The 27,958-nt window shown below is 48.1% G+C and overlaps 1 protein-coding gene across 3 annotated transcripts; it reads left to right on the top strand.

Moving 5' to 3' along the window:
• The first annotated feature begins 260 nt into the window (after positions 1–260).
• SERPINB6 (serpin family B member 6) lies at positions 261–27,958 on the top strand. Of its 3 annotated transcripts, none has more exons than XM_038584027.1 (7): positions 261–348; positions 16,931–17,102; positions 18,942–19,088; positions 22,608–22,725; positions 23,804–23,946; positions 27,117–27,272; positions 27,445–27,958. In XM_038584027.1, exons 2-7 carry the CDS (start codon positions 16,938–16,940, stop codon positions 27,847–27,849), a joined length of 1,134 nt encoding a protein of 377 aa, XP_038439955.1. In that variant the 5' UTR covers positions 261–348; positions 16,931–16,937; the 3' UTR covers positions 27,850–27,958. The 3 variants fall into 3 exon arrangements, with proteins under 3 accessions (XP_038439955.1, XP_038439954.1, XP_038439957.1); XM_038584026.1 differs by lacking the exon at positions 261–348 and adding an exon at positions 577–686; XM_038584029.1 differs by lacking the exon at positions 261–348 and adding an exon at positions 13,001–13,156.

The raw sequence follows: 27,958 nt of genomic DNA, 5'->3' as shown, positions 1-27,958 counted from the left end.
GCCCCACACGCAGCTGGCCCTCGCCCCGCCCCGCACGCACCTGGCCCTCCCCCCGCCACGCACGCACCTGGCCCTCGCCCCGCCCCGCAGGCACCTGACCTCTGCCCCTATCAGCAACGTACCTGGCCCTCGCCCCGCCCCGCACGCACCTGGCCCTCGCCCGGACCAGCAACGCACCTGGCCCCGCCCCGCCGCAGCTCGGCGACCACGCTGCCCTGGGCTCGCTCCGCCCCTCCCCTCCCCTCCCCGCCCCTCCCCGCCCCCGCCCCGCCCCGCCGGCGCCCGAGGCCCGAGGCCCGAGGCCCCAGCCTCCGCCGTCCCTACTGACCGCGGCGCCCACCCACGGAGGTACGTGTCTGTGCGGGACCGCCCCGGCGGGCACCGAGGGGTCCGTCCTCGGCTCCGGGCTGGGAAAGCGTCCACGCGGGTCCGTCCTCCGCTCCGGGGCCGGGCAAGCGTCCACGCGGGTCCGGGCTCTGCCTCGGGCGGGCCAGTGCTGCAGGCGAGGCGGAGCCACCGGGGCAGGGGCCTGCGGAGGGGCGGGGGCTGGGGCGTGGCCCGGGGCGGGCGCGCGTGGGGAGGCGGGGCGGTGCCCGAGCCCTGGCTGCGCCGGGTGGCGAGCGGCCGTTTGCTTGGGGCTCGGGTTCCGTGGAGGAGTCCGGCGGCGGCGGCCAGTGGCGCGGGTGGTGAGTGGGGCTGGGCGATGGGGACCGCGCCGAGCCACAGGTGACCTCGCCAGACCCCGCGGGGTGGGGGCTGGGAGAGGGGCCGGGGTGGGTCTGATTCCTGCGCGCGCCCCCCCACCCCCCCCCGTGGACTTTGCAGGTCAACGTAGGCCTGAGATCCTCGTGAGCATCATCCCAGGTCCTGTTAGTTCTGTGTTTTTTATTAGATTCCCCTTCAGGGAAAATGTTGCAAGACGTGGTGTCTTCAGGGCTAAGAGGACATGGGAGAGGTTTTAATCATACTTGGGGCTTGTGTGCAACATGAAACTGGCACGTAAGTTACTTTTTCCCCTCTTTCTCCTCATGAAGCTCAGTTTTAGGTTACTTTTTACCCCCTTTCTCCCCATGAAGCTCAGTTTTACGAAAGAGAAGTATGGGAAATTAATAGTCACATGCTGCTGGGAGTGGATGCGGGGATGCTGGTGGGAACTGGGTCAGTGTCCACAGTTCTGCCTCCTAGGCCTGACGGCAGGAATGGGACCTGCGAAGGCGTCCGGCTTCCCCCCTGTATGGTTTAGGACCCATGTGTGAGATGAGAGGAGATGAGAGGGCAAAGGTGACCTTTGGATCCAAAGGCACTGTGGTTCACAGGAGCGAAGCTGTTATCAGTATTACAGGGGTGTGACTCAGTATTTCATGACTCCTTGGGAGTGATTGTATCCTTTCCTGTAAGTCATCACAGAGAAGGGATACAATATTAGTCAACTTGGCCACATAAACTATTTAAAATTACATGAAACCAGTTCCAATCTAACGCATTTTATTACAAGTCAGCATATTAGGTATAGTTAGCTCCATCTATAACGGTGAAATTAGAATGAGTGGAATCACCATTCTTTCCTGTCTGTATCCTAAGGGCACCCTCTATCACACCAGGTGTTTTAAGATCTGGAGAAAGACCACACACACCTTACATTTCCAAGCTTTGCTGACCTGAGACCAGGCCTACACATCAGAAGAAAGGAAATAGTGTATAATTCTACCCATTTGTTGAATACCCACTGCTTGCCTGACATTAGTTTATTTAATCCTCACAGTAAACTGTAAACAGAAGGAATCATCTCCTGTTTGCAGATTGGAGAACTGCTGTTCAGCAAAGTAAAACACACAAGTACGCACAGTACACCAGAAAACAAAGGTAGGGACAAAGCAGAAGCCCAAGTCTCCATTCAGCCAATCTTTAAATGGTTATTTTTTGTAGGAAATTAAGGCATCCTTAATCCAAGGAGGCAAGAAGCACAAATCGTGGCACTTTAAAAAATTAACACTTGATCCGTTGACTCCAATCAATTGTGAGCATTAATTGCTCAAAGTTAACTGATGATGCAACAGGGAAAAATATGGTGCTAGGAGAGATTTGTTAGACTTGTTTTGAACACACACTCGTACATGAACTCATACAGTTTTTACGTTCATGATTGTTTTTATTTTTTAAAGGTACACTGTTACTGAAACAGGAAATAATTTTGAAATATATAATGTATTTTGCATGTGCATGTATGTGTTGCGTGCCAAGGACATTTTTGGGCATCTTATATAAGCTCAAGTGGTAGGGACTTGGAAAGCCAGGGTCAGGTGTTGAGTTTGCAGTGTGATCTGTGAAATATGCATCCTTGTTATTGGCGTGTTTATCGAATGGATAAGAAATCTTGCACTTCCTTAAAACAAAATAGAAATCCCACACTATAAAAATCTCACTTGATTGTTTATGATTTTCTTTGATATTTGGGATATTGTGGTGAGTGGTAAACTAAAGTTGAGTTTATTTTTCTTTGTTTTTTTTAGGATTAAGATCCCTTTGATCTTTTTATAATTATTAGGAGTTTGTATATCATTACAAAGTGATCATGAAAATTGTTTCATGATTATGTATTAGTGGTATGTAATGAGTGAATTATTATTTTCAAATCCACATTTCAGGACGAGAAGGATTTCAATAAGTAGCATTCAGTGCTTGGGCATTTATTTCACAGTCAAGAGAGGAACTGGATAGTAGCCGAAGAAATAGCTTTTAAACATTAAAATATTATTTTGCTCTATTCACAAAAGTAGTTAGTAAATTCGTGAACATTTGTATTTAGTTCCTTTCTCTCATAAGACCCTGGTAAAAATGACAAAGAGCTTTGAAAGCATTAAAAGCAAAGATGGGGCAGCCCAGGTGGCTCAGTGGTTTAGCACCTGCCTTCGGCCCAGGGCCTGATCCTGGAGTCCCGGGGTCGAGTCCCACATCAGGCTCCCTGCATGGAGCCTGGGTTTCTGCCTCTCTCTCTATCTCTCTGTGTCTCTCATGAATAAATAAATAAAATCTTAAAACAAAACAAAACAAAAACAAAGGACAAGGGAAATGAGAGAGGGAACAAACAGCTAAGAGAGGTCAGAACACCAGGAAATCAGGTCTCTCCCATACAGGGTCTGATGTCCAAACTCAGGGACCCCTAGGCCCTAGGGCTGACGAGGGAGTTACAGATCCAGTAGAAGTTCCCCACCCCTACCCGGCATGCTTCCAGAACACCCCAGCAGCCAGACCAGGGGGTTCCTCCATTTGCTGGACAACAGGAACAAAACCGACTGATCCCTTGATGACATTGCGTCAGCCCCCAGCTGACCGCACCCCCCCCCCCCCCATGTAAACAATTTCCAACATTGTTTTGTGTTTTCCTCTGAAATGTAACCGATACCCCAGGATCGCCAGGCCTGTGTAAGAGGCCTCCGTACGAAACAGATGTAGGTGAAATAAAGCCAACACCAGCCACAACCACAGAGAAGACTCCAGAGAAAGAGAGATGGTGTCGGGAGCAGAAGACAACTGGGTGAAACCGTAGTGCTGTTCTCCAAGGAACTGCAACAGAAGGCTCTATAGAAGAAACAGTAGAGAACAAGGAGAAGTCCTTGGAAACTAAAAAGATAATGACTGAAATTAGAAAAAAAATCAGTAGAATGTTAGAAGATAAGGTCATGAACATCTTATCTTCCAAGAGATGGAACAAGATGTCATCATGATGGAAAATGCAAGAGAAGGAAGATCAGAGCAGCGCTTTCTACCTCTGCAGTAAGCAGCCTTGCTCATCCCAAAGTACCATACAAAGACCTTTTTCTTTTTTTTTTTTTTTTAAGATTTTATTTATTCATGAGAGAGACAGAGGAAGAGGCAGAGACACAGGCAGAGGGAGAAGCAGACTCCATGCAGGGACCCCCCCCCCCGGGTCCCCGGGGTCACACCCTGAGCTGAAGGCAGCCGCTCCACCGCTGAGCCCCCCTGGCGTCCCCAAGTACCTTCTCCTGTGTGTGCCATGACATGAAGACGCTCAGGCAGTAGCTGCTGAGATCAGGCCAAGAGTCCTGGTACCTGACTAATAGGGGGTACAGGAAAGGAGAACAGAATCAGTCTGGAGGGAACTGACAAGCGCCTTGAAAATTTTCCCCAGAGAGGAAGGACGGCTTGGATTGCAGATGGGAAGGTCCCACCACGTTCACAGCAAAATAAATAAACCGGGCCCATCTTCAGGACGCATTGTGACACCTTAGAGGATCCGGGAAGGAAGACCTTGGGGTCCCACACAAAGGAGGTCGCCGGCACAGAGGTCTCTCAGGGAGGAGGGCTGCGTGGTGTGCCCTTGAGCCGTGTGCCCGGGAGGAAAGAGAAGGCTGAAAGGGTTGCGCCCCGATGAAGGCCCGATGGACGCCTGCAGGTGCAGTCATGCGGGAGGAAAGTCAGGTGTTTGCAAACCTGATGGGCCCGTGTCTGTTACAGCAGGTGTAGTAAGGACTTGAGAGGAAACCTGGCTCCAGGCTTTGCCCGGGTGTGGTCCAGACAGCAGCACCCAGGCCCCCGTACTCTTCGGAGATTCAGATTTTGTGCTTTACACGCTTCTCCATTAAGAGAAACCAGGAGAGGGGCAGACACCTCATGTCTTTGGACTGGAAAAAAAAACCAAGATAGAATGCTAAGAACTAGGATGTTGGCGGTCAGCTTGTCAAGATAAAGTGACCAATGGAAACAGACCCCCCACTGGCCCAGTTATGGCAGTTTGAGCACCAGGAAGAAAACTGAGATCAGGGACACTGGGTGGCTCAGCGGTTGAGCATCTGCCTTCCGCTCAGCGCATGATCCTGGGGTCCCGGGATCGAGTCCCACGTCAGGCTCCCTGCATGAGGCCTGCTTCTCCCTCCGCCTGTGTCTCTGCCTCCCTCTCTGCATCTCTCATGAATGAATGAATAAATATTTAAAAAAAAGAAAAAACTGAGATCAGCCAATGCATTGTTTGTAAAAATCCCCGAGTCCATCCATAACTTCCAATGAGGCAGACAAAATGAGCTTTAAAAAGGCACAAAAGAATTTCAGTAATGTTTCAGGAAATGTGCTGTGCGATGATCCATCTGTGATTGTCATGTAAACAGCTCTGTTATCCCAGGTTCCCAGGTTAAACAAGCGCAGTCTAAAGGCCTAAAAATTAAACTTAGAGCCAAGTTATACAACCCAGATGGAGGAAAACTCAAATAATAACTTCATTTTAAGGAAAGATACTTAGGTTATGAGGAACAAGTGTGGTGGTTTGGCAGAGGCCTTGTAAAATCCCAGCAAAGGGGAAGCGGAGCTCAGAACTCCCCCACCTACTGGAATGCGCTTGTTCAGCAGAAGGGTGAGTGCTGAGCTCACAGTGACCAAGAACCAGGCTCCCGGCGTGGGGAGGGGATGGTCCCTTAAAGTTGAGCCCCAGAGAACCATTAAAATGCACATCACTGTCACCTTAGGAAACGTCTAAGAAGATAGGACAAAGATAAAATACATTAAACCCATCGTGTTTGTGCTAGACTTTTTTTTTTTTTTTTAGATTTTATGTATTTGTGTGTGGGGGGGAGAGAAAGAGAATGAGAACAAGCAGAGGGAGGGGCAGAGGGAGAAACAGACTCCCCGCTGAGCAGGGAGCCCAGTGCAGACTCATCTCAGGACCCCGAGCCAAAGGCAGGTGCTTAACCAGCTGAGCCACCCAGGCGCCCCACCTTTGCACAGATATAGAAATGAGTTTTGTAAAAAAAAAAAAAAAAAAAAAAAAAAGAAATGAGTTTTGTAACCACAGCTTTGTGTATTTTTAAACCTGTTTGAAAGTCTTAGGTGGACTTACTGGATTTGTAGGTCTTGATTTATAAGGCTTACGAAGGCCTAAATGTTTACTAAGGTTTGCTTTAAAAAATTTTAAGTTTGCTTTAAAAGATGTCAAAAGCATTTTAAAAATCTGATATATTAAAACATAACCAGTAAATATTTGAGAACAGTAATTTCTTTGCTGTGTGAACAATGTGCTTTGAGAATTTTTTTTTTTTTTTTTTAACTAGACTGCTGAAGAACGGACTATTAATTAAAGTATTTTAGTGGGGAATGTTGTTCCCTGTCTGTGAAAATTCATTTTGAAGGTGAAAGCCCTATACTCACCAGTGAGTTGAGACTGTGGGTGAGGGGAAGGGGACTGATGATTCTGCGTATCTGAGCAATGAAGCAGTGGAAGGATCTGACTGATGTATAGAACATTCCGGGGAAGGTTGGCATTGCTACATAGAAAACTAAAGAAATGAGGGGAAAAAGGCAATATTAACATAAGGAAAAACACCGTTCAGTAAAAGAAAGGAAGTGCAAACCCTGCCCCCTAAAAATGATAGAGGCATGTTGTAGAAAATGTGAAAATGCAGAAAAATAGAAAAAAAAAACATAAAAATTACCATAAAGTTTTAGTGTACAATATTTTCTTCCCATTTCTCTGTCTTTAAATTATGCTTGTGTGTACTTTCCTTCCTAGTTTACATGGGTAACGTTTAAAAGTTACAGTGTTAGATCTTTTTTCTTTTATTTTCTTTTTTTAAAAAAAATATTTGTTCATGAGAGACATAGAGAGAGGCAGAGACACAGGCAGAGGGAGGAGCAGGCTCCATGCAGGGAGCCCGATGTGGGACTCGATCCCGGGACTCCAGGATCACGTCCTGAGCCAAAGGCAGATGCTCAACCGCTGAGCCACCCAGGTGCCCCTAGATCTTTTTTTTCAACTTAATTTTGTACAGCCTGTGACATTAGTATGACTTAAAAAAAAAATAATACCTCTATTACTGGGGTGCCTGGGTGGCTCAGTCCGTTAAGTGCCTGCCTTCGGCTCAGGCCACAATTCCAGGGTCCTGGGATCTAGCCCCACGTTGGGCCTCTGCTCAGTGGGGAGTCTGCATCTCCCTGTCCCTCTGCTGCTCCCCCTGCTTCTGCTCTCTCTCTTTCTGGGTCAAATACATAAAATCTTACAAAAACAAAACAAAACAAAAGATTGCCATCAGCACAGGAAGTTGTAGTGGAGGGGTGGTATAGGATCACACATGTCCCCTGTTGTACAGAACAGCAGACCCTTGTTTCCAATCCAGTTATTCTGGACATGTTAATATCCAATTTTCTCAGCACTATTTATTGAAAAGACTCTCTTTTCTCCACTGGATATTCTTAGCTCCCTTGTCAACTCTTAGTTGATTGTATATGCTCAGGTTTATTTCTGGATTCTTGATTCCGTTCCATTGGCCTATTGACAGTTTTTATGCCAGTACCATACTGTTGATGACTGACTTTATAATATAGCTTGAAATCAGGAAGTGTGATATCCTCTGCTTTGTTTTCCCTTGGGATTTCTTTGGCTATTCAGGGCCTTTTGTGGTTCTATATAAATTTTAGGAATTTTTTTTTTCAGCTTCTGTAAAAAATACCATTGGAATCTCGATAGGGATTGAATTAAATCTGTAGGGGATCCCTGGGTGGCTCAGCGGTTTGGCGCCTGTCTTTGGCCCAGGGCACGATCCCGGAGTCCCGGGATCGAGTCCCACGTCGGGCTCCTGGCGTGGAGCCTGCTTCTCTCTCCTCCTGTGTCTCTGCCTGCCCCCCCCCCCTTCTCTCTCTCTCTGTGTCTATCGTAGGTAAATAAATAAATAAATCTTAAAAAAAATTGTTGAATTAAATCTGTAGATGGTATTGGTAGTATTCACATTTTAACAGTATTAACTCTTCTAATCCATGAACATGGGATAGCTTTCCATTAATTTGTGTCTTCTTCACAATGTCTTTTGATTTTCAGCAGATATCTTTTGCCTCCTTAGGTAAATTTATTCCTAAGTATTTTTATCATGTTTAATACTATTATAAATGATACCTATTGTTATTTTTCAAGAAATTTTATTGAGAGTGTATGTAAATGCTACTAATTCTTGTATGTTAATTTTCTGTTCTGCAACTTTAAGAAGTCATTGATGAGATCCAACAGTTTTTGGTTGAGTCTGTAGGATTTTTTATGCATGTAAAATCATGTCTATATATAGAGATAACTTCACTTTTTCCTTTCTAATTCTGATACCTTTTATTTCTTTTTCTTGCCTGATTGCTCTAGCTAGGACTTTGAGTAGTCTGTTAAATAGGAGTCGTAAGAGTGAGCAGCCTTGTCTTATTCCTGATTTTAGAAGAAAAGCTTTTTATCCTTTCACCATTTGAGTATGAGGTTAGCTGTGGGCTTATCATATTTGGCCTTTGTTAGGTTGTGACATGTTCCTTCTATGCCTAACTTGTTAAGAGTTTTTTTCATAACGGGACAGTAAATTTTGTTGAATACCTTTTCTGCGTCTCTTGAGATGATCATATCATTCTTTTCTTTCATTCTGTTAATGTGTTATATCATATTGATTGATGGATTTGCACATGTTGAACCATCCTTGCATCCCAGGGATAAAGCCCGATAAAGCCGGCCTGATCATGGTAAATGATCATTTTACTGTGCTGCTGAAATCAGTTTGCTAGTATTTTGTTGAGAATTATTACATCTGTATTTGTCAAGGATGTTGGTTTTCTGTAGTTTTCTTTCCTAATGGTGCCTTTTTCTGGTTTTGGTATCAGGATAATGCTGGCCTATAAAATGAGTTTAGGAGTGTTCCCTTCTCTTTGAGTTTGAAAAGTATTGGCACTAATTCTTTTAAAGCTTGGTGAAATTCACCAGTGAAGCTTTATGTTTCTTTGCTTTTCTTTGTTGAGAGATTTCTGATTACTAATTCAGATCTCCTTACTAGTAATTGGTCTATTCAGATTTTTCTATTTCTTCCTGATTCAGGTTTGGTAAGTTTTGTTTCTAAACTTCTTCCATTTCTGCTATGTTGTCCAATTTATTGGTTGCTCATGGTAACCTTTTATGATCCTTTGAAGTTCTGTGATAGCAGTTGGAATGTCTTTTTTTATTTATAATTTTGTTGATTTTGGGTCCTTTTTTTCCCTTTGGTTAGTCTAGCTAAGGGTTTGTCAATTTTGTTTGTTTTTTTCAAAGAACTGACTCTTAGTTTGGTTAATCTTTTCTGTTTTTCTTTTCTGTATTTCATTTATTTCTGCTCTAATCTTTATTGTTTCCTTTCTTCTGCTAACTTTGGACTCAGTTTCTTTTCTTTTTCTTGTTCCTCTGGCATAAAGTTAGATTATTTGGGATGTTTCTTCTCAACATAAGCATGTATTGCTATAAAGTACCTTCTTAGAACAACATTTGCTGCATCTAATAAGTTCTGGTATGTTATGTTTTCATTTTCATTTGTCTCAAGAAACAGTTTAATTTCTTCTTTGATCCATTGGTTGTTCAGGAGAGTGTTGTTTAATTTCCATGTATTTGTAGATTTTCCAGTTTTCCTCTATTTATTTCTAGTTCCCTGCTACTATAGTTAGCAAAGATACTTGGTATGATTTCAGTCTTCTTGGATTTGTAAGACTTGTTTTGTGGCCTAACATACAATATGTCCTAGAATGTTCCATGTGCACTCGAGGAGAATGTGTACTCTGCTGTGGTTTTATATATGTCTGTTAGGTCCATTTGGTCTATAGTGCTGTTCATATCCACTGTTTCTCATGTTGATTTTCTGTGTGGATGATCCACCCATTGTTGAGAGTGGCCTATTAAAGTCTCCAACTATTATTGTATTGCTGTTTATTTTTCCGTTTAGCTCTATTAGTTGTGCTTAGTATATGTAGGTGCTCTGATGTTGGATGCATAAATATTTATAATTGTTATGTCTTCTTGATGTATTGATGCCTTTATCATTATGTAATGACCTCCTTTGTCTTTTTTTTTTTTTTTCATTTGTAAAGTCTATTTTGTCTAATATAAGTATAGCTACCTCTGTCTTTTTTTTTTTTTTTTTTGGTAATTCTTTGAAATGTTCCTTTCCATCCCTTTACTCTCAGCCTGTGTGTGTTTTTAAGGCTAAATTGAGTTTCCTGTAGTGGGCATATTGTTGGATTCCCCCCCCCCCCCTTTTTTTTAATCGATTCAACTATTCAGTGTCTTTCATTTGGAGAATTTAGTTCATTTACATTCAAAGTAATTATTGATAGGTAAAGACTTACAACTGCCATTTTGTTAATTGTTTTCTAGTTGTTTTGTAGATCCATTGTTCCTTGTTTTTATCCTTTTACTGTCTTTTTTTGTGTTTTGGGGTCTTTTGATATCATTGTGCTTTTACTTCTTTCTCCTGTTCCTTTGTTTAGGTACTACAAGAGTTTCCCCTGTGGTTACAAGAATTACAGAAAATATCTTAAATTTATAAACCCTATTTCAGACTGATAATAACTTCAATAGAATTCATATAGTTTATGCTTTTACTTCTCCCTCTCACATTATAGATTATTATTGCTGTTACTTACATTTTTTATGTTGTGTAACTAATAACAGGTTATTATAGTTATTTTTTGTTACATTAATCTTTTTTTGTTATTATCTTTTTTTTTTTTTTTTTTTTTTTATGATAGTCACACACAGAGAGAGAGAGAGAGAGAGAGAGGCAGAGACACAGGCAGAGGGAGAAGCAGGCTCCATGCACCAGGAGCCCGATGTGGGATTCGATCCCGGGCCTCTAGGATCGCGCCCTGGGCCAAAGGCAGGCGCTAAACTGCTGCGCCACCCAGGGATCCCTGTTATTATCTTTTAAACTAGGGTTATAAGTGAGTTATGTACCACTATTACTATGTTGTAGAATCTATGACTATATATTTTTCATACCAGTGAGATTTATGCTACCTTTCTGTGTTTTTATGTTAGTGTTCTTTTACTTCTACTCAGAGAATTCCCTTCTGCATTTCTTGGAAGGCAGGTGTGGTGGCAGTGAAATCCCTCAGCTTTTGTTTGTGTGGGAAAGGCTTTATCCCTTCTTTGTTTCTGGAGGAGAACTTCACCAGGCATAGAATTCTTAGTTGACAGTTTTTGGGTTTTGGTTGTTGTTGTTAGTATTGCTGTTTTTCAAATTTGAATGTCGTCCCATCCTCTCTTGGCCTGAAAAGTTTTTGTTGAGAAATCTGTTTCTGGTCTTACTAGGGTTCTCATAAATGTGTAATTTTTCTCTTTTATTGCCACTCTTAAAATTATTTCTTTGTCTTTATCTTTTGACAATTTAATTATGGTGTGTCTCGGTGCAGCCCTAGTCAGATTCATCCTATTTGGGGTCCTTTGGGCCTCATGGATGCAGACATCCATTTCTCTCCCCAGGTTTTGGAAGTTTCCAGCCATTGTTGCTTTAAGTAAACTCTCCGTCCCTTTCTGTTTCTTTTCTCCCTCTGGAATTCTCATGGTGCAAATATTGCTTCTTTTCATTGTGTCCAATAATTCCCATGGACTTTCTTCACTGTTTTTCATTTTCTTGCTCTAACAGTAATTTCCAATGTTCTGTCCTCTAGACCAACGATTCTTTTTGTCTGCATGACCAAGTCTACTTTTGTAACTGTTGAGTTCTTTGGTTCAGTTGTTGTACTTTCAACTCTATGATTTCAATTTTTTAGGATTTTTTTTTTAATTTTTTAGGATTTTTTGATGGTTGTTATTTCCTTGCCAGACTTCTCATTTTGATCATGCATTGTTTTCCTGATTTTGATTAGTTGTATGCACTTTCTTTTAGCTCACTAAACTACTTTAAGAGGATTATCCTGAGTTCTTTTTATGACAGTTCATACATCTCCATTTCTTTTAGGTCTGCTTTTGGAACTATTTTAGTTTCCTTTGGTGGTCTCATATACCTGATTTTTCATGATCCTTGATTCCTTATGTTGGTATCTATGCATTTAACTAATGGGGTTCCTCTTCTAGACTTTACAGATTTGTTTTGGCAGAGACAGTTCTTTACCAGTCAGCTCAGTTTGATTTCTGGTTACATCTGCTGCTAATGTCTTTGGGCAGGTGGGGTCTGCTATTATGGTCTATTTTGGGGTGAGGCAACTGTTCGAGCTCTGAAGATGGAGATGGTGAAGTGTGCCACTGGCTGAGCATAGTTAGATAGGACTACTGGCTTGGTTCTCTACCTAAGTGAGGCTATTGGATGGGCTCAGAGTTGCTTAGATTTTCTGGTCGGGCTTACTAGATGGTCAGGACTAAGTACCCTATTCAGTTGTGATTTGGGCTCTGAATTAACTTCCCTGCCCTGGCAGGGTAGCAGGCCAGAACCCAGGGCCTATACACAATTCATTGTTTGGGAGACTAAATCAGGCCGGAGTGTGCACTGAGTTCCATACTCAGGTGAGGACACAGGTTTTACTCTGCAGATGGGGAAAGCCACAGGCTGTGCTCTCTATCAAGTGCCTCTGTGTGTAGGGATGTTGAATGGGCCACCGAGCTGCTCATGTGCTCTGTTTGGGTTCCCCGATTGGATGGGCTGAAGGCTGTGCTCAGTGATGAGTGGGGCAATGAATTAGATTCCCTCTTCCAGTGCAGTGGCAAGAAGCAGCTCTAGACTTGGTAAGGCTCTTACCAAGTTGTCTTAACTCAAACTGATCTGCACCCCAAATTCCCTGCGGAACAGGACCACTGGCTTTGCTCTGTAACTTCTCAGCTCTGTTCTTCTCTTGGCTCAACACTTCTGGGCTGCACAGCTCCCAGGGGCTGTCTCCAGCCCTTCTGGTCATATGGGGCCAGAAGACCCTGTCCACAGCAGGTGGGGCTGTGGTTCAGCTCCTTTGCCTGGGTGGGAAAGGAGAAGGCTGCTCTCAGCTACTCTCAGTTTCCCAAATAGGCTGTCTGGTTGGGAGCGTCCTGGAGCTACCCTCAGTCCTCCGTGAGCTTACACCTCTGCCTCTGTACCTGGTACTGGCTCTGCTGTGGGGCCAATCAGCTCTGGCTGCCTGCCTCTCAGCTCGAGCTCCACCGGGCCACACAGTGTCAACTCCACAGATTGTCACCAGGCCTTCTGGTCAGATGGGGCTGGAAGGCACTCTCCGCAGCGGGTGGGGCTGTGACTCAGCATCTTGCCTGGGTGTGGGCAAACTGGGCTCTAGGACCAGCAAGACTCCTGGTTTGCGAATCTGAATCATGCAGATCTCCACCCCATGGTGTGCCCGGGTCAGAGTGTACCCCTGACTTAGCTCTACAGATAAAGCCTCTGGTGGGATTGCGCCCTGGACACTGCAGGTATGACCTTGGTTGCCAAGATCCGTGTGCTGGTGGTTCCAAGCCCTGTGCTCTTCTCTGTCGCAGGTGCCCAGGGGTTGAGCCACGCAGAATCCCCTGCAGCCTCTGTAGTGCGAGGTCGGAGTAGGCACTCCTGCAAAACAGGCCCGGTGCTGGGAGGGCTGTTGTCCCCTCCGGGTGCTCTCTTCCCACTAGAGAAACCAGAGGCTCAGGGAAGACCTCTCCACACGGTTGCCCTGTCCTGGGGGAGCCGCCTCTCCCAGCCGTTCGATGCAGTCTGTTCTGGTCTCCGTGGGGCAGGGCTCCTTAGCCTCACCCCACGTACCCCATGTTCGAGGAGAGTCTCAGTGCTGCCTTGTTCTTGATGTAGGTTCTTCTTCTGAGGGGGCGTGAAGCCAGGAGTGACCTGTGGGGTCATCTTGCATGGTATGTGCATCGGTGACTCTGGTTTTATCTTTACTTAAATCCCTAGACGTGCAGTATTTGGTTCGGGCTATATGAATGATTTAATGACATTTTTTTCTTGCTTCCTTAATTTTTTATACAATTCTAAATTGTGCTCTGGAAATATCGGTGTACCTATTTGTAGCATCGTTTACACAGAATAGGAAGGAACTATCTTAGTCACTGTTGGCCAGGTGTCTTTAATCGGCTCTCCACCTCTCCTTTTCGTTTTTGGAAGTCAGTGTTCAGAGAGTGATCTCCAGAGCCTTGCAGACCGGGGTTCCTGCCTCCCCTCTCCTCCTTGGGTAGCCTTGTGACCACAGGGACAAGATAAGAGAGCCAAGGCTCAGTTCCTTTGCTTTGCAAATGCCCATGTTCTCCACCAGCCTTAGAGAGGTTTAAGAGTCTTTTAGGAAAAGTGCTAATGTAGGTCCCAGTGTGTAGTACAGACTCAAAAAGGGATATTTATTATTTTTTTTCTGAAGTTAAAACTTTTTAATATAGTTCTTAGTTATTGTTTCTGTTTGGGAAGTAAGGGAACCGCTTCTAATATTTTCTCATCAATGATGATGGCTGACAATTCTCGTCATATTAAGGAAATATCAGGAAGTGTCATTTTCCCATTTGTTTCAAGGTTGTTTATTATGAGCGGGCAATTCAGTATCTCATGATTAACACACTTTGTGCTCTAAGACTGCCCTGCTTATCTGTGATAAGCCTACGAAGCATCACAGATTTCAGGTTTTCTTTTTTATTTAGCAATTTGTATAGGGCGGGGGTGTAATTTTACCTTTGATAACTATCAGTCATTTGCGACCGAGAAATAGAAGCTGTTAGACTTCACTGTGGGCTTTGAAGAGGGAGCCACGCTCGGGCTCTTGCTTCTGCATTCGTGTGGACCATGGGTAGGCATTGGCGAGGGGAGGGGACACGGATTGTCTGGCACATCCTCTTCCTCATACAGGGAGCGGAAATCCAGTAACACACTCAGAGTCCCAGAGCCAGTCCCAGAGTCCCAGGGCCCAAACCTCGCCTCCCCCCGACTCCCGCCTCTTCCTCTGAGTGTCCTGGCTTGTTCTTCTCCGGGTCAGTATTTGAAACAAGAAGACTGGAGCTACTCTATGTTGAGGAACTACTTATCTTTCAGCTTGCTTGCTTGCTTTCTTTCTTTCTTTCTATTTCTTTCTTCTTTCTTTTTTATTTAATTTCTTTTAATCTTTCACCTTTCTTAATTCATGAAGGGGCTGTGCAGCCTGTCAGTCGGGGCGGAGCCACCTGGGGGCAAAGCCAGAGGTGCTTGTCCCCAGGCAAGAAGAAGATTAGTGGTGGCCCACAGACACTTGTCTGGGTCTTGACCTTTCCTCGTATGAGGAATGCTTGGGACTGTGCTCCTTGTCCTGCGGTAGCTCCTCTTACAAGCTCTTCGTTGTTAGACCTGCTTTAACAGTTGTTTCTTCTAAAATTGGTAAGCAGGGAGCATTTGCTGATATAAAATCCAAATAAACAATATAACTTTGCATCAGTTTCGTGTAATGGCTCCTTTTGTGTGTGTTCGTGTCCCCAAATCCCGAAGCTATTTCTGGGTCATCAAAGAATCAGTTGTATTGAGAAGAATCTTAGTCACGCGCATGTTCTATCCTTGTAGCAATTTCCCGCGGGCACAGGGAGTCTGAGAGCCCAGGAGGCCCCGCGCCCCAGCTTTTCTGTATAATGAACAGAATTTGAAAACAAAAGGTCTAAACAAGGACGGTAAATAAAATTGATCAGATGTGTCCCTTACAGTATTATTTATCTGCAGCTCTTGTAACAAATTACCCCGAACTCGTGCGTTTACTCCCTCGGGCTTCTGGAGGCCAGGAGGCCCGCAGGCCCAGCTCTCCCGGAGGAGGCTCGGGAAGAGAGCCCCCCCCCCCCCCCCCCCCCCCCCCCCCCCGCCTTGCCAGCTCCGGGCTGCTTTCTCCTGCCGGACCTGCACCTGCGTGCGTCCTCCCTGGTGGAGGGAGAGGGAGGAGCAGGCTCCCCGATGCGGGGCGATCCCAGGACCCGGAGACCATGACCCGAGCTGGAGGCAGGCCCCTGCCCACCGAGCCACCCAGGCCCCAGGACCCTTCCTTCAGTCACGTCTACAGTCTCCGTCGTACAAGGCACAGTCTGCCTGGGGAGGGGTGGGGGGGCTGATACTTGTGCAGATAGAGGAGCCCGCAGACGCTGCTCCCGGGTCTGCCCCCCACCTCTGCGGCTCCTGCCTCCTCACCGGAGCCCCTGGCCTGCTTCAGGCTCGTCCTGGCGCCTTCCTCTAGGGACATCGAGAGCCGCCGTGGAGAGGCCGTCTTGGCCTGAGTTCAGCCGTAGCTATTGGGTTTCTCAGCCTGGATTTATCACTTCACCTCCGTGATAGTAGGTCTTTCTGGAGACCTGCCTGAAGACCCTCGGACCTACCCGGTCCCTGCCTGCCCAGGGTATTCCTGTTCCGGACCCGGCCTAGGCTGCCAGGGTCATGGCCACGGGCCCTCCGTGCCCGACACGTGCAGCCTGACCCCTGCCCTCGGAGGCCCGTGTCGGAGTGGCGTGGGCATGCACCTGCTGCCATGTGCCCTCGTTGTGAGAACAGGGGCCGAGGCCTGGGCCTGTGGTCAGTGGGAGGTCTGGGGAACACGGCCGTAGTGTGCGCGTCGACCCAAGCAGAGGTTTCAGAGGAGAGGAAACCAGAGGGTCAGAAGTCCTTGGTTTTAAGAGTCTCCTACATCTTTGCCGGTGGTTTGATTTATCTTTTATCTTCAGGCTCCAGGTTATCCTAAAATGGGGTCTTCCCACATTATAAAAACATTCAACCATCCTTTTTGTGCGTGACCTTGTGGTTGGACTGATCATTTTGAATGATTTTTAAATATAGGCCCACACAGCACCCCAAACAGTATAGAAATGGAAGCAAAAGCCAATAACTCCTTTCCTGATCCCACCCGCAGGGAGTAACTGGACTAAGGCATCAAGCGCGTAACCTTCCACGCTTCCTCTGTTTTCGCAGCCAAGCGTACAGGTGTCAGTCCCCCTGCCTTTCTCCCCCACATAACAGGATTGTATTATTAATATCCTTATTCAGTTTTTTTTTTTTACTTAATATTGGAAACACGCAAAATAATTTTGAGGGGCCCCTAAAGAAAGAGAGTTTTGTGTACATCCCTATTTCCCCACCGAACCAAAGTGGTAACTGTCGATAACAGAGTGGTATATAGTCAGCGTGGAAGCCCCTATTTATGCAAAACTGATTTTATTTGACTATTTATCCATTTATTTTGGAATGTGATACTGATCTTAAAACCATTCTTTCAGGCTCACCATGGATACTCTTTCGGAGGCAAATGGCACCTTTGCCATAAGTCTTCTGAAAAAGCTGGGGGAAGACGGCTCGAAAAATGTGTTCTTCTCACCCATGAGCATCTCCTCTGCCCTGTCCATGGTCTTCATGGGCGCAAAGGGAAACACTGCAGCCCAGATGTCCCAGGTACGTGCCCGGATGTTTCTGGACAACAGTAGATACTATTAATTTATCGGTTGAGCTGGTCTTGCACTTTCACAGCCAAGGTTTGCTCCCGACAGATCCCTCTGCTGGCGTTGCAGGATGGGGACAGAGTTGCCAGGTGACAGGTTGGGCCCGGGTGAGCAAGCACCTGGAGCGGTGCCTCGGCTCTGTTAGGGAGGAAGTGGTGTGCTCCATCCCGGAGAATGAGTGATGTCACCACCCTGACGGTGGTTGATGCCTGAGTTTGAGTTTGTGAGTAGGGATACGGTCGCACGGGTCCGTGCTGCGTTGTGTGATAGTCTTTGGATATTGTCATTTGCTTTCAGTTGTTAGAGATTTTTATTTCAATTTTCTCCTATAAGTGTAAGATCCTCTTAGAATGGCACCGGTCCACCAAAAATGTCTTCAGTAGCATTTCAGTTGTTTGTTGTTGACTAACCAGTACCCTAAAACTTAGTAGCTTGAGATGACAGTTGACTGGTGCGAGACTCTTGGTGTGTCAGGTGATGCTTCTGCTCTGCTTGGCCCCAGCTGGATCACTGGTGTGGGATCTTGGCCTCTTCCGTGTGGCCTTTGCCACTAGGCCTCCACGGGGTGTCTCCTTGGCAGCGTAGCCTGGCTTCCTTACGGGATGGTACCCAGCTTCCAGGAAGACCAACTTAAATGCACAAATGTTTATCAAGCCTCTGTTATATCATGTCTGCGAATGTGCCACTGGCTCACGCCAGTCATGTGGCCGAGCCCAGAGTCAGCCCAAGACGGGGGCTGCGGGTATGGCTCACTGGGGCCACTGAGGACTGCCATAGTCCACCCTCTGGCCCCTAATGATTCCAAGCCCCCAGCAGGTGAGGTACACTCATGCCATCCCAAGACCCCAGAGTCTCATCCCATCATGGGGCCGGGCTCGGGCTTGAAGTCCAGGAGGAACAGGGCTGTGAAGTTCCTTGGTATGGCTCCTGGGTGTGGAGTTTTGGGACACTCTCTTCGAAAATGTCCCATCCAGACTGGATGTCCCAGTCTGCTCGGGCCGCCAGAGCAAGGTAACAGACCGAGTGGCCCAAACAACAGAAAGATATTTCCTCACAGTTCTGGAGGCTGGAAGTCTGAGATCAAGGTGTCAGCAGAGTCGTTTCGTCTAGTTTGGGGTTTCTGTCTCTCCGCTTACACCCCGCTTGCTGGCCGACAGCGTCCTTAGGATGTTCAGGAGCATCAACGGCCGCAGAACAAGGCGTCCCACGCTTCGTGGCCGGAAATAACAAAGACTGTTTCTCAGATCCCGTGGTCTGACCCACGTGGCGCCAGCTGAGATCATCACGATCCCGGAGGGCCTCTCACGTGTCCCGGGCCTCTGTTCTCCGGCAGGTTGTCCCCCACCCCCCACCCCCGCCGTGTCAGCTCTCCAGGCCTCTCCGTGAGGCTTCGAGGCTTCCACCTGCGGAGCCTGGGCTTCCCCACATCCCGCTGGCTGGGGCCAGGGCAGTGCATGGAGCGGCCCGGCCCGCTGAGGCCCAGGCCCAGAACCGCGTGGCTCCCGCTGCACCCCACGCGGGGAGAGTGGCCTGAGGTTGCGGAGACGGGGCCTGGTTGCAGCCGACCGCGCAGAGGTGCAGAGGCGACACGCGACACACACGAGCACACGGCGCGGGGTGGGCAAGGGCAGCGGCCTCCGGGTGGGCTCCGGGCTCCGGCCCGACTCCCCGTGGGAAGTGCTTTCAGTCTTGAGTTGTTTGAAGCTTTTGAGCTGGATCTGTGCGGTTCGAGGCCGAGCGCACTGTCGCGTCCACTCCCCGAATTCAGGGCACGTTCTGTTTTGGGTTTCAGACACTTTCCTTAAGTAAAAGCGGCGGAGGCGGTGATGTCCACCAGGGCTTCCAGGCGCTTCTCAACGAAGTCAACAGCGCCGAGGCGCGGTACTTGCTGAGAACTGCCAACAGGCTCTTCGGGGAGAAGACCTGCGGTTTCCTCTCGGTGAGTCCGCTGAGTCCCGCTCGCCCAGTGAGGGGCCCTGGGGCCAGGGCAGGCGGGTCCTGCGGGTGGCGGAAGCCCGGGCGTCCTCTCGCTGACCTCATGCTCCCTCGAGCCCGGTTTCAATTTTACCTTTTGTGAAATGAACCTTATAACAAATACTGTCCAGATTTTTGGGAAGCTTAAAGGAGCCAATTATAAAAAGAGCTGACATGGACCAGACACAATTCAAGGTGAGTTGGGCCAGGGGCACCTGGCTGGCTCAGTCAGAAGAGCATGGGACTCTGATCTGGGAGTTGGGAGTTCAAGCCCCAGAGGTTGGGTGCAGAGGCTACTTAAAAATAAAACTCAAAAAAAAAAAAAAAAAAAAAAAAAAGATGACTGGACTGAAACAAGAGATCAAAATGAATATTTCTAATTGTCATTTCACACACACTAATAATTTTTTTAATGCACTGCGATACTTGTTTGACTTTTTACATGTGTATTTTTATTGTTTTTCTCTGCTGCAGAATTTTCACAAAGCTATTTGTCTAATTATACTGGTTCTCTTTATTCATAGTGCTTTCATGCTTTTCTTTTTCGTTTTTCAAAAACTACTCAAGTAATATGTGAGCGTATTTCTGTTAAGTAATGAGTATATTCCTGTTGTATAAAAACATAAGTAAAACAGACAAAGCGAGAGTCCTCACAACCTCTTCCACACCTCATCCCTCCCATTGTAGACTTGGCCTGTATCCCCTGTTCGTGCAGAAATCTGTGTGGTGGGGGTTTTCTCTGCACGACATCATATGCCATAATGTTGTTTTGTGATTTTTTTTTTTTTCACCCAGCACCGTGTCTTAAATTCTCTGGATATCGGGGGTCTACCTCTGTTTAACTGTCATCTGCTATTCCGGAGTCTGGGTGTCCGGAAATGCACAAAGTCCATCACTCCCCCCATCGAGGGGCATTTAGACAGTGAATATTACCATATGTGACCTGTGCCGATGTACGTGCTGCTCCAATGTGGGTTCGTAGGAGGGAGGAAAGGAGTGAAGCTTTGAAGTTGTAGGCAGTATTGCCAGATTGTCCAAAATGCTGTGGCTACTTCCATTCTCTCCAGGGATGTTAGCAGAGCGTTTACTTCCACTCGCCATCATCAATGCTGCGTGTGGTTAACCTCTTACATTTTGACTATTAGTGAGATCGGACAACTTTCCTTTTTGTATTATTATTTATTTATTTATTTATATGTTTTTTAAGCTTTTATTTTTAAGCAATCCCTTATACCCAATGTGGGGCTTGAATTTATTTATTTATTTTTCTGTATATTTTTTTTATTGGACTTCGATTTGCCAACATACAGCACAACACCCAGTGCTCATCCTGTCAAGTGCCCCCCTCAGTGCCCATCACCCAGTCACCCCATCCCCCCCGCCCACCTCCCCTTCCACTACCCCTTGTTCGTTTCCTAGGGTTAGGAGTCTCTCATGTTCTGTCGAACAACTTTCCTTATGTTTAATGATCATTTTTTATCTTTTCTAAGTATTTCCTTTGCACACTTTTTATTGGGCTATATATCTTTTTCTTACTGATTTTTGAGTTCTGTGTTTGGGGTATCAATCTTATTCTATCATGATTTTGTTCATTCTTTTCTTTTTTTTTAACATTTTTTAAAAATTTATTTATTCATAGAGACACACACACAGAGAGGCAGAGACACAGGCAGAGGGAGAAGCAGGCACCATGCAGAGAGCCTAACGTGGGATTGGATCCAGGGTTTCCAGGATCACGTCCTAGGCTGCAGGTGGCGCTAAACCGCTGTGCCACCGGGGCTGCCTGTTCATTATTTTCTAAACTTGTTTCAGACTCAAGTTGTCTTAAAATAATTGGAGTAAAGTAAATGTAGTCAAGCATGAGGTCAAACATTGGCAAGATTTGTTCACCACGGTGTCATTTTTTTTTTTTTTGTCACAGCGTGTCTTATCAGCCTTAGGCAGTTGCCATCTTTCCATAAGCCTTTGGTATAAAGAAGAACGAAATTTCCAGTAAACACAAAGAACGAGTGGTTGATTATCTTTAATCTTCTATCTTTTAGGGTGGATACTTTAAGAAAAGCATTGGTGTTTCAAATCTCTTTTGATATCGAAATAGAAGATAAAGGGATTACAAATGTTTCTCAGTTATTTCTTATTAATTTACTGTTCCAAGAATCCAATACCAGTCAGTGTATAATGAGATATCCCTTCAGTTTGATTAGTCATTGCTTATCAAGTGGTACCTTAAATAGCAAGAAGTTATTTTTTTTCAAATGTGTTCAGAAGTCGTAGAAATCACCCAGGGGTGTGACACTTTATTTTAATACATGAGGGCCCGGGTTGCCTCCAGAGTATTTTCTTACATTGAAAGACTCAAAAATTTTCAGCGGCTTGGAGCAACAGGACAGCAGCAAAGATGGCAGAGCAGAGACTACACGGGGGCTCAGTGAAATGCGGCCCCTGGACCACCTGGTACAGTGTCTGCAACACGCTGAGACCTCAGTGGCGCTCTAGAGAACTCACTCCCCTGGTCCTCAGGGGAATGCTGCATCCTCACGTACAGGGGAAGACAGGAAAGCTTAGAGAAACTGTGACTTTCTTTGTTTTGTTTTAAGGTCACATGGCTAACAGGTTGCAGGACCTGCGTTGGTAGCTGCTGTGCCACATTACCTCTCCCAATGCTATCTTGAAGCAGAAACGTGAAATCCTGTAATAGAAAACCGGTCCTGAAAAGGGGAGTTAAATACCTAGCCGTAAGCTGTTCAAAAGAAGGATCGAGAAGCCATCCTGTAGCGTGCTGGCCACAAATTAGTTCTTTCAGTCCGTTAACTTTTCTTTTTTTCTTTTTTTTTTTTTTTTAGTCCGTTAACTTTTCTATAAGGTTTTTTGCTTTCATGTGGCATGATGTACGTATCCAATGACATCATCACCATTTCATAGACTGTATTAACAGGACGTGGTTTCGACCTCTTTTTGAAGTCGCTGGCCCTCTAGGGTAAAGCCATCCAGACCCGTAGGCACTAGGCACACGTATCTGTTGCCTTGCCATGGGGGTAATCGAGTCACAGCACAGAACTCAGTTCCTCAGTGGCCCCGGCCATGTGCCAAGTGCTGAACAGCTGTGTGTGGCCCATCTAAAATGTTCCCCAGGGGCGCCTGGCTGGCCTGGCCCGGGAGTGTCGGCCTGTGTGGCCCAGCGCGGCCCAGCGCGGCCCAGCGCGGCCCAGCGCAGCCCAGTGCATCTGCACTTGCCTCCCTGGTGTGCTGCTCGGCCCCCAGAAAATCCGGCAGCGCCTGCGGTCTGTTTGGGTCGGACCCCTGCGTCACTTGGGCCACAAGCTAGGGTTAACTGTGGCTGGAGAGTGAGACAGCGGGCTTTCGGTGGGCTCCCCAGGCTCTCCCCATGCTCTCCCCATGCTCGCGCCCGGTTGCGCTGCCTGACTGCCGGTGTGGCTCAGCAGCAGCCGGGGGCCGGGTGGTCACGGTGCGCTCTCTCTCCTAGTCTTTCAAGGATTCCTGCCGAACATTCTACCAAGCCGAGATGGAAGAGCTCGACTTCTTGAGTGCCTGCGAGCAGTCCAGGGAACACATCAACCGCTGGGTGGCCGGAAGGACGGAAGGTGAAGACGCGCGGTGGCTCTGTCCTCAGAGTGTCCCCCCGGCCTCGCCGGCCGCCCCTTCACAAGGCCACCGACACCTAAACGGGGCTGACGCCTCTCTCCGAGGAACGCAGCGCCCAGACTCTGCCTCTGACGTATCGCCAGCCTGGGCCCACTTTCTCTAGCTCTTCCCTCTTGTCCTTAACGAGTCTGTGAGGCCTCTCAGTAATCCATACGCCTCTTCTAGAACAATCTGTCCTGGTGGCCCTGGCGTTAACACATAGTCTGTCTTTTCACAAACTCCGTAAAGAGGAGGACAGATCCGGGCCTTCCGCCGCCCGCCGCCCAGCATTGCTTGCACTGCGCCGACCACCGCGCGTGATTGTGGGGCACCCGGCGGAGCCCTCGTCGTCCTGCGGCTCAGAGTTTGAGCTCTTCTGGGCACTCTCTGCTGCCTCTCAGCTTCCTGACGCTCCCTCAGATTCCTCTCTTTGGTCACGGGCACCACGCATTCCTCTCGGTCTCACTTGTGGCGAGTTTACCACGCACTTCAGGTTTTGCTCAAGTGATGCTATTGCTCTTTTCAGGGCTTTTCTAATAGAGGCTCTGGTGCTGCTGTTGTTTTAAGGACCAGAGTCCCCCTACGTGGTTATATCTGGGGACACCGAACTCCTCTTATCTACCTCACAAGAGGATGGCCCAATTTAAATATTGTGCCTGACGCATGCCTCAGGAAATGTCTTTCCTAAATTTAAAAGCCAGTGAGTCAGCTTACAGCGTTGTATTAGCTTGGGATACACAAGATAGTGCCTCAGCCCCTCCGCACCGTCCTCCGTGCTCCTCAGGGTGAGGGCCCTCCTGAGTCCCCTTCACCTCGCTCACCCCTCCCCTGCCAAGGCCCCCTCTGGTCACCACCAGTTTGTTCTCTAGAGTTAAGAGTGCGTTTCTCCTTTCTCGCTTTGTCTCTCCCTCCCCACCCTCCTCCCTCGTTTGTTTTGTTACTTAGATTCCACACAAGAGCGAGATCACGGGGTGTTTGCCTCTCTCCAGCCGTGGGGAAGTCCTTTCAGCTCACTGGTTCTTTCATTCTACTTTTCAGGTAAAATTGTGGACCTGCTGTCTCCAGGTTCAGTTGACCCAGGGACTAATCTGATTCTCGTGAATGCCATCTATTTCAAAGGAAACTGGGATAAACAGTTTAACAAAGAGCAGACCACGGAGAGGCCATTTAAAGTCAGCAAGGTATGGGCAGCCCGGGTGGCTCAGCGGTTTAGCATCGCCTTCAGCCGGGGGTGTGATCCTGGGGACCCGGGATCGAGTCCCACATCAGGCTCCCCGTGTGGAGGCTGCTTCTCCCTCTGCCTGTGTCTCTGCCTCTCTCTCTCTCTCTCTGCATGTCTCTCATGAATAAATAAATAAAATCTTAAAAAAAAAAATCCAGCAAGGTGAATATTTTGGAATGACGAAGGAGTAATGTACTTCCTACACGGCCTTGGGTGCCAGTAGCCAGGCTCCCCGGTGTGCCTCCTCATCGGGCTCCCCAGTCCCCTGCCAGACTGTTGCCAGGTGTTCTGTCTTATCACACATCCTGTGTCAGTTGTCAGGCGGAAGGGCTCTCTTGGCCTCCTGAGCGTTTGAGGTTTAAACTGCAGAGTATGATGTATGAGGCTTATTGTATAGCTGGATCCTGCCCATTTGTCCCCGTTTCTCTACGTTCCCAGCAGTACCTGTGTGCCCTTCCTTCCCAGCAGCGTCTGGAAGCCCCCCCTGCAGGGACGTCTGTCTGCAGTCTTCTTTGGATAATAAGGATAGCAAACACTCAGTTTGGTTTAAAAACAAGCAAACAGGGCAGCCCGGGTGGCTCAGCGGTTTAGCGCTGCCTTCAGCCCAGGGCGTGATCCTGGAGACCTGGGGTCGAGTCCCACGTCGGGCTCCCTGCATGGAGCCTGCTTCTCCCTCTGCCTGTGTCTCTGCCTCTCTCTCTCTCTGTCTCTCATGAATAAATAAATAAAATCTTAAAAATTAAAAAACAAACAAACAAACAGAAGGACATGTATGTAGGGTAGACAGCAAGCAGAGTATCTCCAGCCTTGAAGATACTATCTGCTGGTGGTTTTATATCTTTTCTGTCACTGAATTTAGTGTATTCTTTCCCTTTTTTTTTTTTTTTTTTTACTTTTCATTTTAGAGGTTTTTGCACATATATCTGAGTAGACAAATTAGACCAATTGCAGCCTATTCTTGATCGTTGACCATGACTTAGATCTTCTAAGAAGACATGAGCCTGAACTTCCAGTCTCTCAAGAAATCTATTTCCCTTTGAGCTTTATTGTGAAACGAACGGCCCTGTTTTCACCCCAGGGAGATTATTTCTCTCCTTGAAATTAATTTTTAACAAGGTGTGTCTTAGGGCCTGATTTATAGAAAGTTCATCTCCCCTCTCAGAGGCCTGCGGGCAGGTGGGCAGAGAGTGGGGCTGCCTGGGAAGCAGCTGTCTTCCGTGCCTGGCACACGGCCTTGTGCCCTGGCCACACTCACAGCACTGCCCGCCCCCACCTCCCATGCGGGCGGGAGGAAGGGAAAGGACGAAGGGTGACAGCAAACGCCGCCTCGCCTCCTTCGGGGCTCTGACCTCTTATTCAGAGAGAAACCTGCCTTCTGTATCTCGCAGGCCCCAATTATGTCGTGTGGCTGCTGCTGGCTGCAGGGAGGTGGGGACTTCCAGCTGGCTTCCTAATCTCTCCAGTGGAGAAAGGCAAAAAGCGCAGTCGGTGTTGAGCACAGCCGTGCTGATTTATGTATTTTATGCTATAACCACAGGGTCGAGTAGATGGGACACAAACCGTATGGTCCATACAGCTGAAAATATTTTCTGTCTGGCCTGTTAGAGGAATAGCGCGCTGATGGCTGGCCCTGGAGGTGGACAGGGCGCTGAGGGAGGAGGAGGCAGGTGTGGCTGAGGCCGGTGCAGGCTCACCTTGGAGGGCACAGGTGAAAAGAAACAGAAGTGTCTTCCATTTATGACACCGACTCACGTGCTGCCCCGTCGCAACAGTCGTAGGTCTTAGACTCCACACAAGTCAGCGGCCCAGGAGGGCTGTTGGCTGGGATGTGCTCCCCGTCCTTACTGTGCTTTTCCCGCCTCGCTGGGACACACTGGGGACAAATGCATTCTTCTCCCAGTAAGATGTGTTCACTTCGCCTGGTCCTTTGGGTCTCCTGGTGCTTCAGGGGTCCATCCCTTTATTCGGCAGATGCTGGTGGAGGGCCAGGCACGGGGCTGTTGCGGTGTGGGCAAAGCCAGTGCACACCCCTCTCGTCTTCCTGGGGCGAGACAGTGAGCACACGTGGGAAAACCGGAGTCACGGAGGAAGGATGCAGCCCGTGGCTGGGGTGCAGTTTCAGGTTGTGGCCCTCACCGAGCAAGGAGCACAGCGACGCCAGGGCGTGTGCCGTCCAGGTTCTGGGCTCGGGCTCATCGGGCAGACATGGAGCAGGCTGGGTTTGCCCTGGAACCATCGGGGGCCCCTGTGACTAGAGCAGACAGGCAGAGACGGACGGGAGCCGAGGGCACGGGGACGAGCTCTTGTCACCGTCGTAGGCCCCCTAAGGACTTCAGCTTTTTTACTCCCTTGGAGTAGAGGGGGAGCCGCAGAGAGGTGTTCGACCAAAGACTGGCTTGATCCCATTTATGTTAATATTTCGAACGTCTTGCCGATATGGTTTGCTATTGAGTCCGTTGTGGCGTGAAAGTCCAGAGTCAGGGATACTCCACAGAGGTTTTGGCAATGGGATGAATGGCGTTGCCATCACCTGAGATGGGGAAAGTTGTAGATGGAGCAGACTTGGAAGGGACTGTCAGGAGCCCAGTGTGACGTGTGACGTTGGAGGTCTCTTTAGTGTCCAAATGCAGGTGCCAGATATGCAGGAAGATCAATGGGAGCGTGACCTATCTGGGCAAGCCTAGAAGGCTAGAAATATAAATTTGGGGATTCTGTTTAAAGTCACATTATTGGGGACACCTGGGTGGCTCAGCGGTGGAGCATCTGCCTTTGGCTCAGGGTGTGACCCCGGGGTCCCGGGATCGAGTCCCACGTCGGGCTCCCTGCATGGAGCCTGCTTCTCCCTCGGCCTGGGTCTCTGCCTCTTGCTCTCTCTCATGAGTAGATAGATAAAATCTTAAAAAAAAAAAAATAAAGTCACAAAATTGAGCTCACCAAGAAGCAGGCACCGAGTACCCCCAGAGTTTGGGTTCGAGGCAAGGAGGGTGGACTAGCAGAAGAGGGGGACCCATGTGGTACCCTGGAAGCCAAGGAAGTGGGTGTTGAACCCGCGGCGGCCACTTCTGGTGATTTGTCCGGCGTGTCCACCGAGTCTTGTTTCAGCTTCACGTTTATCTGTTTCCTTTATAGAATGAGAAGAAGCCCGTGCAAATGATGTTTAAAAAATCTACCTTTCAAATGACCTATATAGGAGAAATATTCACCAAAATTCTGGTGCTTCCCTATGTGGGCAGAGAGCTGAACATGATCATCATGCTTCCAGATGAAAACGTCAGTTTGGAGACGGTAAGGAGCGCCGGGCGCGGTGGCGCGGTGGCGGCAGGGCCCGGGGTGGGGTCGGGGGCTGCGTCTAGGGCTAGCATGACATCCCCTCCTGCCCCTCGTCCCCTACCGCCCAGAGAGGGCTCCGCGGGGCGGCACCCTCCAGACCTAAAAGGGTGCGACTCCCTTGTCCTAGGTGGAGACAGAACTCACTTACGAGAAGTTCACGGAGTGGACGAGGCCGGACATGCTGGACGAGGAAGAGGTGGAGGTCTTCCTGCCGAGGTTTAAGCTGGAGGAGGAGTACGACATGAAGGCCGTCCTCTGCAGCCTGGGCATGACCGACGCCTTCGAGCAGAGCAAGGCCGACTTCTCGGGGATGTCGTCCAGGGGAGACCTGTACCTGTCCAAGGTGGTGCACAAGTCCTTCGTGGAGGTCAACGAGGAGGGGACGGAGGCCGCGGCCGCCAGCGCGGCCGTCATGATGCTGCGCTGCGCGAGGATCGTGCCCCGGTTCTGCGCCGACCGCCCCTTCCTGTTCTTCATCCAGCACAGCAAGAGCCGCAGCGTCCTGTTCTGCGGCCGCTTCTCGTCCCCGTGAGGAGCGCGCCCGGCGCGCAGCCCTCCCCTCTCCTGCTCATGCCCTCGCCCCGAGCCTGTCGTGCCAGGTGACCCGGGCGACAATCCGAAATAAAAGGCCTAGTTGTGAA

This window comes from Canis lupus, chromosome 35, assembly GCF_011100685.1.
Source record: "Canis lupus familiaris isolate Mischka breed German Shepherd chromosome 35, alternate assembly UU_Cfam_GSD_1.0, whole genome shotgun sequence".
Classification (NCBI taxonomy): Eukaryota; Metazoa; Chordata; class Mammalia; order Carnivora; family Canidae; genus Canis; species Canis lupus.
The sequence above is the reverse complement of the archived record's forward strand: the minus strand, read 5'-3'. Positions and strand labels throughout refer to the sequence as shown.